Source organism: Muscardinus avellanarius (genome assembly GCF_963383645.1).
Source record: "Muscardinus avellanarius genome assembly, chromosome: 2".
Lineage (NCBI taxonomy): Eukaryota > Metazoa > Chordata > Mammalia > Rodentia > Gliridae > Muscardinus > Muscardinus avellanarius.
The window spans coordinates 124,970,420-124,988,674 of record NC_137787.1 but is presented as its reverse complement, the minus strand read 5'-3'; the positions used below and the strand labels follow the sequence as shown (position 1 = coordinate 124,988,674).

General features: G+C 38.9%; 1 protein-coding gene across 2 annotated transcripts in view; it reads left to right on the top strand.

Moving 5' to 3' along the window:
• USP12 (ubiquitin specific peptidase 12) overlaps positions 1 to 18,255 on the top strand; it is a gene marked incomplete at both ends in the record, with an annotated part of 91,977 nt that overhangs the window by 59,851 nt on the left and 13,871 nt on the right. The window contains 2 exons of one of the 2 annotated variants that reach the window (XM_080689091.1): positions 1,513 to 1,726; positions 15,557 to 15,786. In XM_080689091.1, coding sequence (XP_080545217.1) covers positions 1,513 to 1,726; positions 15,557 to 15,786 — 444 coding nt within the window. The remainder of the gene's footprint in view (positions 1 to 1,512; positions 1,727 to 15,556; positions 15,787 to 18,255) is intronic. The other variant, XM_080689092.1, reaches the window with a different exon arrangement.

Below are 18,255 nucleotides of genomic sequence, written 5' to 3'. Positions count from 1 at the left end.
TCCAAGTTTTTTTTTTAATACAAGCAAATGGTCTGTGGTTATCCGTTTTTGTTTGTTTGTTTTTTGTGATACTGGGAATTGAACTCAAAAGCATTTACCTTGGAGCTACTCCTCCACCCTTACTTTTCATTTTGAATTGAACCTGCTGTCTCAGCCTCCTCAGTACTGGGATTACAGTCATGTGCCACCACACCTAGCTTGGACATATTAATATACCCATTCTTAACTGTTTTTCTTTGCTTAGCCTTTTTCTTTCTCAGTGTTGGCGATTGATGTGAACTCAAAGCCTTGAGTTCACATCAATATTAGGCAAGTACTCTACCACTGAGCTGTACCTCCAGCCTGTTACCTAGCCCTTTTAGTTTAAAAAATATGTGATCTCATCCGGGCGTGGTGGCACATGTTTGTAATCCCCGCGCTTGGGAGGCTGAGACAGGAGGATCGCACAGGTTCGAAGCCAGCCTCAGCTACTGAGGCTTTCAGCAACTTAGTGAGACCCTGTTTCCAATAAAATATTAAAAAAAGGTCTGAGAGAATAGCCGGGAGGTAGAAAGCCTCTGGGTTCCACCCCCCGTACCACCCCCCCCCCCAAAAAAATGTGATCTCACTCCATAGATATATGAGAATTATCTCTTCCATTTTTGCAGATTATTAGTGTTCCCTAAATCCTTATTAATTGACTTTTGGGTGTTTCATAGCTGACTTTTGGAGCCAATAATGCGGGAAGGGAAAAAGAAAGTAATAATTTCTTATCAATTTATTCTGTAAAGTAGGACTCACTCCCCCACCCCCCCCCCCTTTTAAAGAGGAGAAAATTGAAGTTCAGTAAGTTGCAGTGGTACTGTTAAATGACCACTAAGCTCTACAGCCATAGCTCAGTTTGAGCTATGTCTTTATAATATAGACAGAGCTGTGATATAGCTAATGTATCAGAGTAATGTATCTAATGTATCAGAATAATGCAACCTGACGTTTCAGCATTTTGACAGTTGTTAGACTGCTGCATTGATGGTTTTTCAAGATTTCAAGGGATTTTATTTTTATTTTTTGTTTTTGTTTATGTGTTTATTTTGGGTATATTTAAGAATCTGATTTAAAAATATTATTTTTGTATTGTTTTAAAAGAATTTTGTGAGTTATATTTTAAAATATACAACAAAATATGTATACAATAAATTATAACAGTAATGGGAAATTAAAGAGAAAAAATGTATAGTTTTATGCTTTCACTAACTTTATTGTAACTAGTTCTATATAAATCAGTTTTCATAAATTCCAAGTTCATTGCATATATTTTATTCCAGACTGGAATTGATGCCTAGAGCCTCCATTCATGTTAACATGGCTGATTTGCAGAATAGTTTTTCCTGTGCTTCCAGTTACTTCTTAATTACACTGATCATAAATTCTCCATATTCTCTTTCTGTTCTCTCAACTCTGTACGGATAATTCTTTCTCTTGAAATGTATTGTCCCAAATTTAACAGACCTTTTTTTTTTTTTTTTATTCTAGTTTGGGAATACCTGCTACTGCAATTCAGTTCTTCAAGCACTTTATTTTTGTCGTCCATTTCGGGAAAAAGTTCTAGCATACAAGAGTCAGCCTAGGAAGAAGGAGAACCTTCTTACGTGCTTAGCAGACCTCTTCCATAGCATAGCCACTCAGAAGAAAAAGGTTGGAGTAATACCTCCTAAGAAGTTCATAACAAGATTACGGAAAGAAAATGGTAATTCTTCTGCTTCCCAATGCATTGCGTACGTAACAGGAAAGCCAAATATAGCATGCCATAGTCCAGTCATTTTATTGAGCATCAGCTTCATGCCTGGCAGTGTGTTAGCTAGTGAGGGAGCAAAGTTGAAGTTCTTGTCCACAAGGAGGTCCCAGTTCAGAGGAGGAGAAAAATCTCATAGTAGTTAACATGAGGTATGATTAGTATTTTAAGTGTGTTAAACGAAAATAAAATTTTCTATGTCAGGAAATAAAAAGTCATAAGTCCTCTTTTTGCTTGCTTGGCTTTTCTATGAAGAATGAAGTTTTTTCCGTAGGATTATAATAATGCTATTATATGTTCATTTGACCTTTTCAGTATCTTAGAGAGCACATTATTATTATTATTATTATTATTATTATTAATTATTTTGCGGTACTGGGGATGGAACCCAGGGGCATCTGAGCTACATCCCCAGCCCTATTTTTTAGTCTTTATTTTTGAAACAGGGTCTTAACTGAGTTGCAGAGGGCCTTGTTAAGTAGCTGAGGCCATTTGTGAACCACGATCCTCCAGTTTCCACCTCCCGAATGCTGGGATTACAAGTGTGTGCCACCACACCTGGCTAGAGAGCACATTATTTTCACCACTTTAGCCATGTGGGAGGGGGTTGGGAGGGGAACCACAGAACCTTACTAAAGGCTTGCTATAAGTCATACCCCAGGGAAAGGAATAAAACAGAGTAAGAACACGGCCTTCTTGTTGAGTGTATATACATTTTTTTTTTTTTAACAGTACTAGGGTTGGAACCCAGGGGCATTCTGCCTCGGCGCTACAACCCCAGCCCATATTTTGTATTCTTTATTTTGAAACAGGGTCTTACTAAGTTGCAAAGGGCCTCACTAAGTAGCTGAGGCTGTTCACAAACTGTGATCCTTCTGTCTCAGCCTTCCAAATGCTGGGATTACAAGCATGTGCCACCACGCCCAGTTTAGGGTATATAAATTTTAATCCCCTGCCTTTTTAAAAATATTTACTAAGTAAACCGAGTATGGTGGTGCATGTGTGAAATCCCAGAATTTGGGAGGCTGAGACAGGAGGATTGTGCTTTGCCAACAGCCTCAATTACTTAGGTCCTTTGCAACTCAGTTGCCTTGTTTCAAAATAAAGAATAGACCTTGTTTCAAAATAAAGAATAGAAAATTAGGGTAGGGGAGTGGCTTGGAGGTAGAATGCCCCTGGATTCCAGCTCTAATACCACACACAAACACACAAAAATAGTAATATTTGCTAAGTACACCCTTCTCTCTTTTCTCCTTTGAGATGCTTTTTATTTAATTTTTACAACAAACTTGTAAGTTAGAAATTATTGCCTTACTTTTCATGTGATAAGTGAGGTCAGAGAAATGAACTAATGTGTCCCTTGGTCATACAGGCAGAGCTGGCTTTCTACTTAGTTTCTCTCTGGTATCTAAGCCTAGTGTCCTCTCTCATGGTGTTGCTTCAAGAATACAAATGGAATTTGGGTAGCATGTGGAATGCTGGGCTTTTTTCGATGTAGGTATTTTATTTGTTGTAGTAATTGAATTATTTTATTTTATTAATAATAAAATAGATGTCCACAGAAATTTGATTTGAGAAATTTTGGGAATTGGCTTTAGGTACACTATTGCATAATCTTACCTTTAAGGTAGTCATTTACACTGTCAATGATCATGAATTGAGATTAAGCCTGAATCCTGCCTAATAATTCCTGACATAAGAAAAGCCTGAAAGAGCATGGAATGTTTCTAGGCCATTATTCTTAAATCTGATATAGATGTTAAGGATTTGCTCATTTTTCTCACATATAGATAGAGGATAATTGACTATTTCTCACAAAACCACCTTTTCCCCTAGCGGAAAGTAAATATGAACTTTCTTAGGTTATAGCTGTTTCTTCTGTTTTTTTAAGAATACAGCTTGCACTGGGCATGGGGGTGCGTGCTTGTAATCCTAGCATTTGGGAGGCTGAGACAGGAGAATTGCAGTTCGCTGACAGCGTCAGTTATGTAGGAGGACCTTTGTAACTCAGTGAGACCCTGTTTCAAAATAAATAATAAAAACTAGGGCGGGGGGGGGGTGTAGCTTGGAGTTAGAATGCCCATGGTTCCATCCCCAGTACTGGGAGGGGAAAAAAAAAAAAGCAACTTCTTTGTAGTCTTTTTTTTTTTTTGTATTGATATGGACAAAGGTTTTATCCTGAAAATTCTTGTGCATAATAATTGAACATGTTATATCTTTTTGGTGACTGTTAGTAATTTAGTAGTGTTCAACATCAGAAGTAGGTAACACACAGAGCACACATCATTTTCTGTTTCATTTTGTAATACATTTACATTTTTCTAGACCATTCTTTATTTGCAGTACTGGAAATTGAACTCAGAGGCTCAGAGGCATTCTACCTCCAAGCTGCACCCCCTAGCCTTATTTTTTATTCTTGATTTTGAAACAAGATCTCACTAAGTTGTGGAGGACCTCACTAAGTAGCTGAGGCTGGCTGTGAACCTGTGAACCTGCAATCCTCCTGTCTCAGTCTCCCAAGTACTGGGATTACAAACATGAGCCCCACACCTGCTTTTGACCATTCTTTTTTCTTTTCTTTTCTTTTCTTTTCTTTTCTTTTCTTTTCTTTTCTTTTCTTTTTTTTTTTTCTTTTTGGTGGTGGTACTGGGGATGGAACCTTTCTACCTCTGGGCCACACTCCCAGACCTGTTTTTTATTTTATTTGGAAACAGGGTCTCTTAAGCCAGCAAGGCTGGCTTTGAACCTGTGCAGTCCTACTGTCTCCACCTCCCAAGCGTGGGGATTACAAGCGTGTGCCACCACGCCCGGTACAACCATTCTTTGTAATCTATTGCTTGTGCTCTAAGTATCCAGCTTTTTTTTTTTTTTTTTTTAAGGTAGATTGACTCATGCTTAATACAGAATTCAAGTTACTAGGTTGCTGTGTCCTGTCCATGTCTCTTCACCCCTATACCCTTTCCGTGTCTGGTTACCCAGGACCTTGTCAGTGCTGAATAAGAAGTGTCCTGTCAACTGAGCTACACCCCCAGCCCCTCAAGCTACCTAATGTTTTGAATTCTGTGTAGTTATATACTTAGGGATTTATATATTTATTATTTTTTGTCAAAACCTGGGATATTTTTTATAGTGATCACTGTTTTTATTAGGTCAAGATTTTCTGAAAAGTTTTTAGTATTTAGGCAGAATAAATTGATAACACAGTACACTTTTTTTTTTTTTTTTTTGGTGGTACTGGGGTTCCTGGAAACCCTTCTACCTCCGGGCTACACTCCCAGGCTACACTCCCAGACCTATTTTATATATTTTTTATTTGGAAACAGGGTCTCTTAATCCAGCTAGGCTGACTTCAAACCTGCGTGATCCTCCTGTCTCCACCTCCCAAGTGCAGGGATTACAAGCATTCCTCACCATGCCTGGATCAAAGTACGCTTCTTAAGTAATTATTTGAATGAAATGGACTCCAGAATGAGTATTCCAAGCTCATCTGTGTATGAGTTTTGTCTTTTTTCTCAATTTCAAAATGTTTAATAGAAAGTTACCTTTGTTACTTTGTGTTGGCATTTGTAAATATGTTTGAAAAAGACTAATGCAAGCTGGTGTGGTGGCACACACTTGTAATCCCAGCATTTGGGAGGCTGACACCAGAGGATCGCGGTTCACAGACAGCCTCAGCTACTTAGGCCCTATGCAACTTAGTAAGACCCGGTTTCAAAATAAAGAATAAAAAATAGGGCAGGGGGTGTAGCTCAGAGGTTGAATGCCCCTGAGTTCCATCCCTAAACCCGCAAAAAAGAAAAAGACTAATGTATTATGGCTTTTGAATTTTTCTTTGAAAATTATATAGAAAAGCACATATCGGCAAGGATTTAATATGTTATCTATTACATACCATTTGTTTTAAATCTCTAGAGCCAAGCGTGGTGGTGCATGCCTGTACTTGGGAGGCTGAGACAGGAGGATCTCAGGTTTAAGGGCAGCCTCAGCAAGTAGTGAGACTCTTATCAACCTTGTGAGACTATATTTTCAAAGTAAAAATTAAAAATGAGCTGGAGGTATACCTCAGAGGTAGAATGCCCTTGAGTTCAACTCCCAGTATGAATACATAAATAAATAAGTAGCCAGAAAATAATGTCAATTTCAGCATTTCACTGTTGAGTGATTCTTCTTCAGTTTTCTTCCATGCTGTGTTAAAAACTTTATGTTTAGCCAGGCGTGGTGGCGCACACTTGTTATCCCTGCACTTGAGAGGCTGAGACAGAAGGATTGCACAGGTTTGAAGCCAGCCTCAGCTACTAAGTGAGGCTTTCAAATCAGTAAGACCCTGTTTTCAAATAAAGTATAAAATAGGTCTGAGAGTATAGCACAGAGGTAGAAAGCCCCTGGGTTCTACCCCCAATATCCCCCCTCCACACACAAAAAAACCAACTTTATGTTTTATTCCCACTAGATATCAGGTTCATATTTCTTTTCTTTTTTTCTTTTTTTTTTTTTTTTTTTTGGTGGTACTAGGGTTCCTGGAAACCCTTCTACCTCCGGGCTACACTCCCAGACCTATTTGATACTTTTTTTAAATTTGGAAGCAGGATCTCTTAAGCCAGTGCTACTGGCTTCAATCCTGCACGATCCTCCTGTCTCCACCTCCCAGGCGCGGGGATTACAAGCATGCACCACCATGCTCGGCAGGTTCATATTTCTTTAACCACTTTTGATTTATATTACCAAGTTTTTGATACTCTTTGGAAAGAACCAATTGTAATTTCTATTTGTTAATGAAATTTTTGTTTTGATTTTTTTTTTTTGGTGGTACTGGGGGTGGATCCCAGGAGCTTTTCTACCTCTAGGCTATACTCCCAGACCTATTTTATACTTTATTTGGAAACAGGGTCTCACTAAGTTGCTTAGAGCCTCACTAAGTAGCCGAGGCTGGCTTTGAACCTGTGTGATCCTCCTGTCTCAGCCTCTCAAGCACTGGGATTACAAACATTGGCCACCACGCCCGGCTTTTGTTTTGAAATTTTAATTTGTAATATTGATCATACAGTGTGTAACAGGTGAGCTTCCAATTATGCTGTCTTTGATGATGGAATGAATACTGGTTGATTGAATTGAATTTTACATATTGATTTTCTGTTGTGTTCTAGGCACTGTCTAGGTGCTTAAGAAATTGAAATAAGCTTTCAGAGCCGGACATGGCGGTGCACACTTGTAAACCCAGTATTTAGGAGGTCTGGGACAGGAGGATCACAGGTTTGCGGCCAGCCTCAGTAACTTAGTGAGACCCTGTGTCACAACAAAAATAGGGCTGGAGGTGTTTCTCTGAGGTAGAATGCCCTTCTTTTCACTCCTTAGTACCAGCCCCAAAAAGAAGCCTTCAGGGATCTGAGAGCTTCATGTGGAAGACAGCCAGTAGCCATATGATCAGTGCCCTTGCAAACAGCAAAGGGAAGAGGGGTAGAGGAGGAGGGAGTGGCCAATGGAGGTGGTTGGGGAAACTCTGATAAAGGGATCTCAGAGACTGATGTGAAAAGTAAACTTGAAGACTTGAGGTGAAAGTGTTTCAAGCAGAAGGAACAGAAAGTATAGTTGCCCTGAGTGCTTGAAGGGTCGGAGTGGAGTAAGATGAAAATCTAGTTAGAAAGGCAGGGGCCTAGAGAGCTTGGGTCTTAAAGACATGGGACATCACATTCATATGTGAGATGCCAATGTCATTCCTAATACCCTGTATGGGGAGGAGGCCGGGGGAGAGCCCACCAAGTGCTGTATGCATTGTATGCCACTATCACAACACACTCCATTATAAGACTAGAATGCATCAACACAAGTCTATACATAGATAGAGATTTAAAAAAAGACATGGGAAACCAATGAAGGGTTCTGAGCAGATAGGTGATATGTCCTGATTTGCATTAGGAAAAGATGGTCTCTGTTGGTAATGGGTAGATGTGGGCAGCCTGAGGGCAGAGGCAGGGAGACCAGCCAAAGGATGCTACTGCAGTGCTCTATGTGGGAACCAAAGCTTCTTGTAGGCTCTTTTTTTTTTTTTTTTTTTGGGTACTGGGCATGGAACCCAGGGACATTACACCCCCAGCCCTATTTTGTATTCCTTATTTTGAAACAGGGTCTCACTTATTTGCAAAGGGCCTCACTAAGTAGTAGTTGAGGCTGTCCTCAAACCGCAATCCTCCTGTCTCAGCCTCCCAAATGCTGGGATTATAAGCATGCACCACTGTGCCCGGCTTTTTTTACTTTGGAAGAGATAAAACACAGGTGGTGTCAATGAGTTAGCTAGAGTTGACTGCCTGCTTGACAATTTCAAGGGGCTTGAAGGCCATATCAAATAGACTTGTAGCTCTGTGCTCCAACTCACTGAATTTTGGCAATGTAAATTGTTTTGGGGCTAAATCTACTTCTTTCATATTATCTTAACTTTTGCAACATGTTTTTCATTTATTTATTCATTTGTCCAATCATTTATTCATTAAAAATGTCAAGCACATTTAACAAGTACTGTTGTTAAATGATAGGGATACAGCAGTGAATGAGATAAAAGGGGTCCTAGTTCTTAGGAAACCACACCTATCTAGCAATGTTTCAAGTGCTGTGGAGAGTTATGTGTGTGTGTGAGCATGCACGCACATTTGTTTATTTAAATCTAGGTCTTCCTTAAATGAGGAAATACTAGTAATTCACAACACTTGTTAAATAGATTTGAATAAATAACTTCTCATATTTATTTAAGTCAGTTCTTTTTCTCCCAAAGAGCATAAAAGGTATTTTGTGTAACGAAAGCTATGCCTATTTTGGAATTATGAAGAAAATACAACCTTTTTTGTTGTTTGTTTGTTTGTTTTGCAGTACTGGAGATTCACCCAGGGGCATTCTACCTCTGAGCTATACCCCCAGCCCTATTTTTTATCCTTTATTTTGAAACAGGTCTCACTAAGTTGCAGAGGGCCTCACAAAATAGCTGAGGCTGGTCTTGAATTTGTGATCCTCCTGTCTCAGCCTCCCAAGTATTGGGATTATAGGCTTGCACCACCATGCCTGGCAACAAACCTATTTTTAAGTAATGACTTAATTTTCATTCTTTTCACTAATGTTTTATGTATGTATGTATGTATGGTACTGGGGGTAGAACCCAGGGGCTTTTCTACCTCCAGGCTATACTCCCAGACCTATTTTATACTTTATTTGGAAACAGGTTCTCACTAAGTTGCTGAGAGCCTCACTCTGTAGCTGAGGCTGGCTTTGAACCTGTGCGATCCTCCTGTCTCAGCCTCTCAAGCGCACGCCACCACTCCCGGCTTTTCACTAATGTTATAAATGTATCAGGACTATAATAGATAATAATAACACATTTATTTAATAATGATATTGTCTCTTCCACTAGACTGTCAGTTCCATGACAAAAGGAATCCAATTGTTTTTGCCCACCATTATTATTCCCAGTACAAAATCTAGTTTGTGGTACATAATAAGTGCTTGCTAAATGCTTATTTAATAAATGAATGAATGAATTTAATTCCCCAAAGCACTTTTAAGGTCCATGTTTCCTGTTACACCAGACTAGAAATGCATACCATAAGAAAATTTGTTCTTAAAAATGAAATGCAATAAGAAGATGGAGAGGGCTGGAAAGCATTATGTTAAGTGAGATCAGCCAAACACAGAAAGAGAAGGGACATATTTTTCCTCTAATATGCCCAAACGAGTGAGCATTGGGGATACCAGAAGGAATCCAAATAATGGAAGGGAAATCTCAGCAAAATTTGAATGGAAAACTAAGAGAGGAAGGAGGCTGAAGTTGATTGATGAGCGGCTATTTCCAAATAGGTGTAAAAGTATGAATATAGCAAGGTTAGCCTGGGTATTAAGTATCGGGAGGGGGAAGGAAAGTGGGGGGGGGGGAGGGCACCAAATACAGATTAAATGTATAACATTTACTTTCAATAAAATAAATTTTAAAAAATGAAATGCAATACAGTTGACAGGGTTTGTTCTGAAGTGTTCCCATTAATGTTGTTTTGATACTTATGTAGTCCTGGTTGATGTTTTTAAAACTGTTAACTCTACTTTCAGACACTGCAAGATTCCAGCATGTTGAATATACTAAGTGTACAGAAAATGAACTGTTAAATTACTTAAGAAATATTTCAACAGAAGTTTAAAAGAAGGATTTTCTGGTTTTCTTTGCATCTCCTTTTGCAGAGATTCAAATTAGTTGAGGTATTTCTGTAGATGTGAAGTCATTGTGCTGTTGTAAAGGAACACTAGAAAAACAAAAGAAAAACCACAAGCCATGAGTGGAGGTATACACTAGCTTTGATGAGGATAGCCTCAGCAACTTAGCAAGGCTTTCTTTAGTGAGACCCTGTTTCAAAATAAAAAGGCCTGGGGGATATAACTCGAAGGTAGAATGCCCCTGGGTTTAGTCCCCAGTAACACACACACACACACACACACACACACACACACACACCAAAAAAAAGCCACAGTAAAAAACACTTGTATATTTTTGCTTTACGAAACAAAGCAATTATTTTGAAAAACATAATATCCTAAAAATTTTTAACATGGAAAATGAGACCTTTTTTTTTTTTTTTTTGGTGGTACTGGGGTTCCTGGAAGCCCTTCTACCTCTGGGCTACATTTCCAGACCTATTTTACATTTTTATTTGGAAACAGAGTCTCCTAATACAGCACGCATGGCTGGCTTTGAACCTGCACGATCCGCCTGTCTCTGCCTCCCAAGCACAGGGATTACCACCACGCCCGGCCCAGAAAATGAGACTTTTATATTGTGGGGTTGAGCTAGCATGTCACTATCTACTATACAGAATTAATCATCTCCAACTTTAACTAGGCCCCAGCAAGTGTTTATAAAACCTTTTTACTTGTCCTCCCCTATTATTCTTCTCTAGTTTCCTGTGACTTTCCCAGTTCATTTCTACTCTTCTTTCCTCCCCCAATCAATTGTGGAGTGAGTGAGTGAGTGAGGCACTTGAATGTTAAGGGGATCAGGTGTACTTTAGAATGCTGCTTAGACACTGAGGTGTGAAGTTTAGTGTCCATCTTGTAGACTGCCTGTGTGTGTGTAGTATAGCAGATGGCCTCAGAGAGATAAAGGTCAAGGGTCCCAGTATGGCTAGATGTGTGTGCTTTTTTGATTGATGACAAGTTTTGATGTGAAAGTATGATTTACAAATGGCAGCAGGGAGCTAGGAAATGCTAAAGGTTTGAGATGGGAAATGTGTTTATAACTCAGTGCATTTTCTAAAAGCAGCAGCAGAAAGGGTTGAGAATAAATAGACCCCCAAAGATGAGGAAGACAATAATGTACAATAAATACAAACATAGAGGGTAGGAGATTGGAATTAGGGGTTGAAAGATTTATTATTTTCAGAAATGAAGGACTGCTGGATCTCTGAATTCTGTGGTAGAACCATTCGAGGGTCCTACATGTAGACCACTGAGAGGATTTGCAGAGTTGCAAGGCTGCCTCACAGTGCTGGGGACAGCAGCAGTGACTTCTGCTTCATCAGGGAGTGGTACATGGTAGCACAGAGTTTTGAACTTACCCTCATGGGCAAAAGTAAGCACATAGTATATCAGATTCGAAATCAATTCAATGTTAGGTCCACATAGGCCAATACAGTAATTCTTAGAATTCATGGCTTTTATTGTTCTTAAGCATAACATAAGGAATTTGTTTAAGGCTAATGGAGTCTCTCGGGCTAACCTGTAGCAGAGGAATAAAGTGTGTCTTTGTTGCATTATAATGTATTTGATTTAGATTTGGGTATGTGAAAATGAATAATGAACATGAAAGATTTTATTTGTATTTTACCATACAGTGTAGGAGATGTCAGGGAAAACTCTTAGACTCAGGGTCTGCGAATCTTGACTTCTCTCATTTCTGTGTGAAATAGAAGGAAAGGAACTTTTGTGAGTGGGCTGAGGAAGGGGAGCTGAACTGGATAGAATAGAACATAAATGGAGCAGAGTAGATAGATGGAGATAAAATGTTTTTAACAAAGTGAAAGAGCTTGGGAAGTAGCTGGATGTGAGACATGGGCAGAAGGCAGTGATGGGGAGCATGGAAGTGGGCATTTTGTATATAAGCCTTTACTTTATTGTTAAATTACAAGTCATGTGTACATTTCTGTGGTAAATATCTGTAGAAACACAGATGTTCCTCTGGATGCTCTGCCCTTCCTCCAGCTCCTCAGTCTGCCACTCCTTAGAAACAATCCTACCAAACCCTTTTCTAAACATTTAAACATACATGTCCACATAGAAAGCCATGATTAGATTTTGTGAAGTCTTTAGTTGATTTTCATAACTGTGATCCATTGCTCAACTTACTATCTTAGAAATGTTGTCATTTGCTGGGCGTGGTGGCGCACGCTTGTAATTCCTGCACTTGGGAGGCTCAGACAGTTGGATCAGCTACTTAGTGAGGCTCTCAGCAACTTAGTGAGACCCTGTTTCAAAATAAAATATAAAATAGGTCTGGGAGTATAGCCCAGAGTATAAAGCATCTGGGTTCCACTCCCCAGTACCACCAATAAAAAAAAGAAAAAGAAAAAAAGAAATGTTGCCATTTGTGTGAGCTACTTTCTCTGTAATTGTTTTTCCAGCATTTCATAACAACATTATGCCATAACTTAAACCTTCTGTTGAAAAATATTGAAGAGGTGAATAGCCATATTCAGGCTTGTTTTAGTATGTGTACAGATATTTACGTTGTATTGTTACTAGGACAACTAAGTTGTACTCTTTTTTTTTTTTTTTTTTTGGTGGTACTGGGGGTGGAACCCTCTGGCTTTCTACCTCCGGACTATACTCCCAGACCTATTTTATACTTTATTTGGAAACAGGGTCTCACTAAGTTGCTGAGAGCCTCACTAAGTAGCTGAGGCTGGCTTCGAACCTGTGCGATCCTCCAGCCTCAACCTCCCAAATGCTGGGATTACAAGCGTGCGCCACCACGCCCGGCCTAAGTTGTACTCGTAAAGGCATTACTGAAATTGCCCCTCCAATGTGCCAGGCCAGTGCAACAGCTCCAGAGCAGAGCAGTGGTTAGAGTGCCCTTTTCTCTGTACTCAAGCCAGCACTGGGTATCAGGTCGGTTTTTTTTTTTTTTTTTTTTGGTGGTACTGGGGTTCCTGGAAGCTCTTCTACCTCCGGGCTACACTCCCAGACCTATTTTATATTTTTTATTTATTTGGAAACAGGATCTCTTAAGCCAGTGAGGCTGACTAAGAACAAGCACTATCCTCCTGTCTCCGCCTCCCAAGCGTGAGGATTACAAGCGTGAGCCACCACGCCTGGCGCACCAGGTCATTTTTATTTGTCAAAGTGATGGGGGAAGTGATGCTTTGACATTGTTTAAATGTTTGTCTTCAGCTTACTTGCTATCTGTTACTTGGGCATTTGTATCCCTTTTCTCTTTTATTTTTTTATTTTTATTTATTTATTTATTTTTATTTTTTTGCAGGGATTGAACCCAGGGTCATTCTGTTCTTTATTTTGAAACAGAGTCTCACAGAGTTGGAGAAGTAGTTGAGGCTGGCTATGAATCTGTGATCCTTCTGTTTCAGCCTCCCAAATGCTGGGATTACAAGTGTACACCGCCATACCCGGCTCAAAACCTTTTTTATTAGGATAGAGTTGAATATTTTTTCATGTTTCTTAGCCTTTTACTTTTATCTTTTGTAAATTGATATCAAGTTCTTTGTCCACTTGATTTTTTTTTCCATCTTGGTTTTCTTCTGTATGAGAAGTTTTTTTATTAAAGATGCTAATAATTTCCAGGTTTTATTATTTATTCATTTTTGATACTGGGGATTGAACCCAGGTGCATTTTACTTCCACGTTACAGCTTCAGCCCTTTTTAATTTTGAAGCAGAGTCTCACGAAGTTCCTGAGGGTCTCACTAAGTTGACAAAGCTGGCTGGCCTCGAACCTAAGGTCCTCCTGTCACAGCGTCCCAAGTACGGGAATTAGAGGCATGTACCAATGTATTCGGTGTAACTTTTTAAATGTCTAATACATAGAACTCTATTTTATTCAGTCATATCTGTAGCTCTTTTAAAATATAGTTTTTAATTATTTTTGTTTTAGTCATTCCTTAAATTTTCTTCTAAATTTGTAAGCATTTATTTAAAAATGTCAATTGTAGTCTTTCTGGAATTTATTAAATGTATATTAACTATCTAAAAATTTTCTAGTTTTCTTTTCTCAATGCAGTTTATTTTATAATGCATATGTGTTCTTGTTTAGTTAAGTTAGTAGCTCACACAAGGCATTACTTCTAATGTTGCTTGGTAAAATCAGGCTGCCTGGTTCGAATCTTGGGCTCTGCCTTTCCTGGCAGTATGTCTTCACCCTTTGTGATAACAATTTCTTACTGTAAAATAAAATTAAACATAATATACAGTCATTAAGAGGATCAAAGGAGATACTGCCTCCAAAGTCCTTATTGTTCTATGTTAGGGTTGTGTCATGCCAAGCCCAGCACTTGATACTAGCCCTGCTAGTATTTTCATTTTATCTCTTCATTGGTGTAACTGCAGAGAATATTCATGGAGTTATAAAGTCTCGCAGTTGGAGGAAACTTTGGACAGCTTAAGTGGATGATTCCTGATACTGCATCAGAGCCTGACTGCATGGCAGAATCACATAGAGGAGGTTTCAGAGAAGCTCTAAGTTCTCAGCCTCACCAGTCACCTATTAAATCAGACTCTGGGTTATGTGGCCCTGGAATTTACTTTTAATAAATTGTGGTTCTTAAGCAGTTGGCGTCTGCTTGGCAAGAGGTTATCCAGCTTCCGTTTTAAAGCTTGCCGTGTGGGAATATTTTAGATGAGCTTATAAAGAGCAGAGGCTTCTTATCTGTCTGGTGTCAGTGTGCCAAGTGTGTGAGGATAGGTATCCTCCTTTTCTCATGAATCAGTATTTTATTTTTAGACTTTCATTCATCTTTTTTTTGGGGGGGGGTTGGGTTACTAGGGATTGAACCTTAGGGACATTTTTTCTTTGAGCTATACTACCCCAGCCTTTAAAAAGAAATGTTCTTATTTTTGTAACAGTGTCTTAATAAGTTGGAGAGGCTGGCCTCAAACCTGCAATCCTCCCATGTACTGGCTTTACAGACATTGCACCTCCATGTCTAGTTAGAGTTTCATTTATCTTAACTTTATTTCCTCTAAGTCATTTTTATTATTTATTTATCTATTTATTTTATGTGTGATGCTGGGGATTGAACCCAGGGCATTTTGCTTATAAGCTACTCCTCTAGTTCTTTTTTTTGCAGGGGGGTGTTACTGGGAGTTGAACCTAGGAGCTACATCCCCAGCCCTATTTAACTTTTTGAGACAGGTTCTCACTAAGTTGCAGAGTCTCATTTCATTACTGACGCTGTCCTTGAACCTGATCTTCCTATCTCAGCCTCCCAAGTACTGGGATCACAGGTGTATGTAGCCCTATTTATTTTTTATTTGGAAGCAAGTTCTCACTGAGTTGCTAAGAGCCTTCCTAAGTTGCTGAGGCTGGCTTTGAACCTGTGATCCTCCTTTGTTCCTCCATGAGATTATAGGCATGTGCCACCATACCTAGCCAGTTACAACTTTTAGATATTAAAGTTTTCCATTTCTTGTACATAACATATAATACTAAATATTGTTCTTTTAGTTCTGATAAAAGAACAAGTCTAGGTCTTTGTTTTAAATTGGTTATGAAGTTATTCTGAAGTAATTCTTATTCTACTTTTATTTTTAGAGCTTTTTGACAACTACATGCAACAAGATGCTCATGAGTTTTTAAATTACCTACTAAATACAATTGCTGATATTTTACAAGAAGAGAGAAAGCAGGAAAAACAAAATGGTCGCTTACCTAATGGTAACATTGACAGTGAAAATAACAACAGCACACCAGACCCAACGTGGGTTCATGAGATTTTTCAGGGAACATTAACTAATGAAACCAGATGTCTTACTTGTGAAACTGTAAGTATATTATAAAAATTTTATAATGTTTAAAGTTGTTTTTTGAGAATGAGAGTATGGGGCATGAAAGATAAAATCCTCAAATATGGATGTTAAAGATGTGTTTTTCAGTTGTAAGGGATCTTTCTGGATTTTTATGTAATGCTGCTATTGACAGTGAATACTCGAGTCCACAATTGGAAGCATTTGGTTTTCTTTCAGTTGATGAGGCCATAGAACCATGTGGTCGAAATTCTGTGTCACTGGAAATTTAATATGTCAGGGAGGTATAGTCATACTTCTTTTACTGTTAGGGATATATTCTGAGAAAAGTGCTGTTAGGTGATTTTGTCATTATAGAACATCTAGAGTGTAGATGGTCAAGGCCAGTCACGTGATGTCCTCCAGGGACCTGGTGAACATGAGATGCCTGAGGCCGCACATTCCTTGCAGTCAACTTTTCCTGTAGAAGAAATGTACTCTGAAAAGTGATGAAAGGTGGAGTGTAGTAAATGCATCAAACAGCAACATAATTGTTAATATCAAGCACTCTGTTCGGTACATAATTGTGCTGTACATTTATGCAGCTGGCAGCACAGTGGGTTTGTGGGCATCAACATTACCACAAATGCATGAGCAACATATTGTGTATGGCAAGAAGATGGCTACCATATCACCATGGTAGCCATCTTCTTTTTGTGGGTCTGGGGATAGAACTCAGGGAATTCAACCTCCAAGCTACACCCCCTGCCCTATTTTTTATTCTTTATTTTGAAACCGGGTCTCACTGAGTTGCAGAGGGCCTCACTAAGTAGCTGAGGCTGTCCGCGAACAGTGATCCTCCGATCTCAGCCTCCTGAATGCTGGGATAACAAGCATGCGCCGCCACTCCCGGCCTTAATTTCATAATCTTAACATTCTATATGTGACTATTTGGTAACCCAAGACATCATGATTATATATTATTTATTTTTTCTTTTTGTTCAGTTATGTGTAGCATCTGTTGTTGGAGTAAAAACTGAACTATAGCCAGGCATGGTGGCGCACACTTGTAATCCCTGCGCTTGGGAGGCTGAGACAGGAGGATCGCACAGGTTCGAAGCCAGCCTCAGCTACTTAGTGAGGCTCTCAGCAACTTAGTGAGACCTTGTGTCCAAATAAAATATAAAATAGGTCTGGGAGTATAGCCCAGAGGTAAAAAGCTTCTGGGTTCCACCCCAATACCACACACACACACACACACACACACACACACACACACACACACACCAAAAAAAAAAAAAAAACTTGAAATATACTTTTTACTCTCATGGAAGAGGAAATAGGCTTTTGCAAGACACTTTGGAAGATGAAGCTTAAGCTGGGTTTTGGGGTCTACAACTGTAATCCAAATACTTGAGGAACTCAGACAGGAGAATTGCAGGTTTGAGGCCCTCCTCTGCATTTTAGCAAGGAGATGCTTTTTTAATTTTTAATTTTTATTTAAAGCCTGGGAGTATAGATCTGGATTCAATCCCCAGTACCCTCCCAAAAAATTAAAATTTAAAAAGAAAAATGAAGCTTAAAAATTGATCAGCTTGGATAATTCAGCACTCATAGATAGCATTTTTTCCCTGTTGTTCAGCTTCTCACTGTTGGGTGACAGGTTGTAACATGTCTATTATCCAATTAGTGATTGCTGTCAAAGTATAATCTTAATTATTGAAGGACATAGTACTAGTAAATAGATAAAGTCCCCTTTCCCTAATCATTTCTAAGGGTGAACCTCATTCAGGTCAATTGAAGTATGCTTGGATACATACATCATCAGTAGCCCGATTGGGTACTGTGGCATGCACACCTCTCTAATCCCAGTACTTGTAAGGCTGAGACAGGAAGATTGCAGTTTTGAGGCCAGCCTCAGCAACTTCTTGGGATCCTTTTTCAGGATTAAAAAGGCTAGGAATGTTACTCAGAGGTAGAATGCCCCTGATTTTAGCCCCTAGAACCAAAAAATAAAATAGTAAAAAAAAAAAAAAGAGAGAGAGAGAGAGAGCAGGAATAAGCCATGAAGATGTTTGGAGGTATCTTTGATCTGAGCTTTTTTATCTTTGCCCCAGACATCAATTAATTGTACTAATCCTCATCTGGGCAGTTTTTATTTCAGGAATTGGGTTGAATACTTTATTCAATTGATTGGATTATAATTTCTTAAGAGGGGCTTTTAGATAGATCTTTCAGGGAGAAATGTTATTATAACTAAATTTCAAACTTTAAAAATATATTGTTCAGTTATTAGAGCAGTATTTTCATTGGAATAGTAGATGTAATCAGGGAATTTGGCATTTTCTTAGTGTTTATTAGGATATAATTTGATTTGTGTAAGATGTTAGAATAAAATTAATTCAACTTTGTTCAATGAAACAAAATTGTTGAATTTGTTTCGCATGATGAGAATTGGCTACAAGGTGAGGCCAGCCAGGTAGACATTGGACTCCACGTGGAGGGATG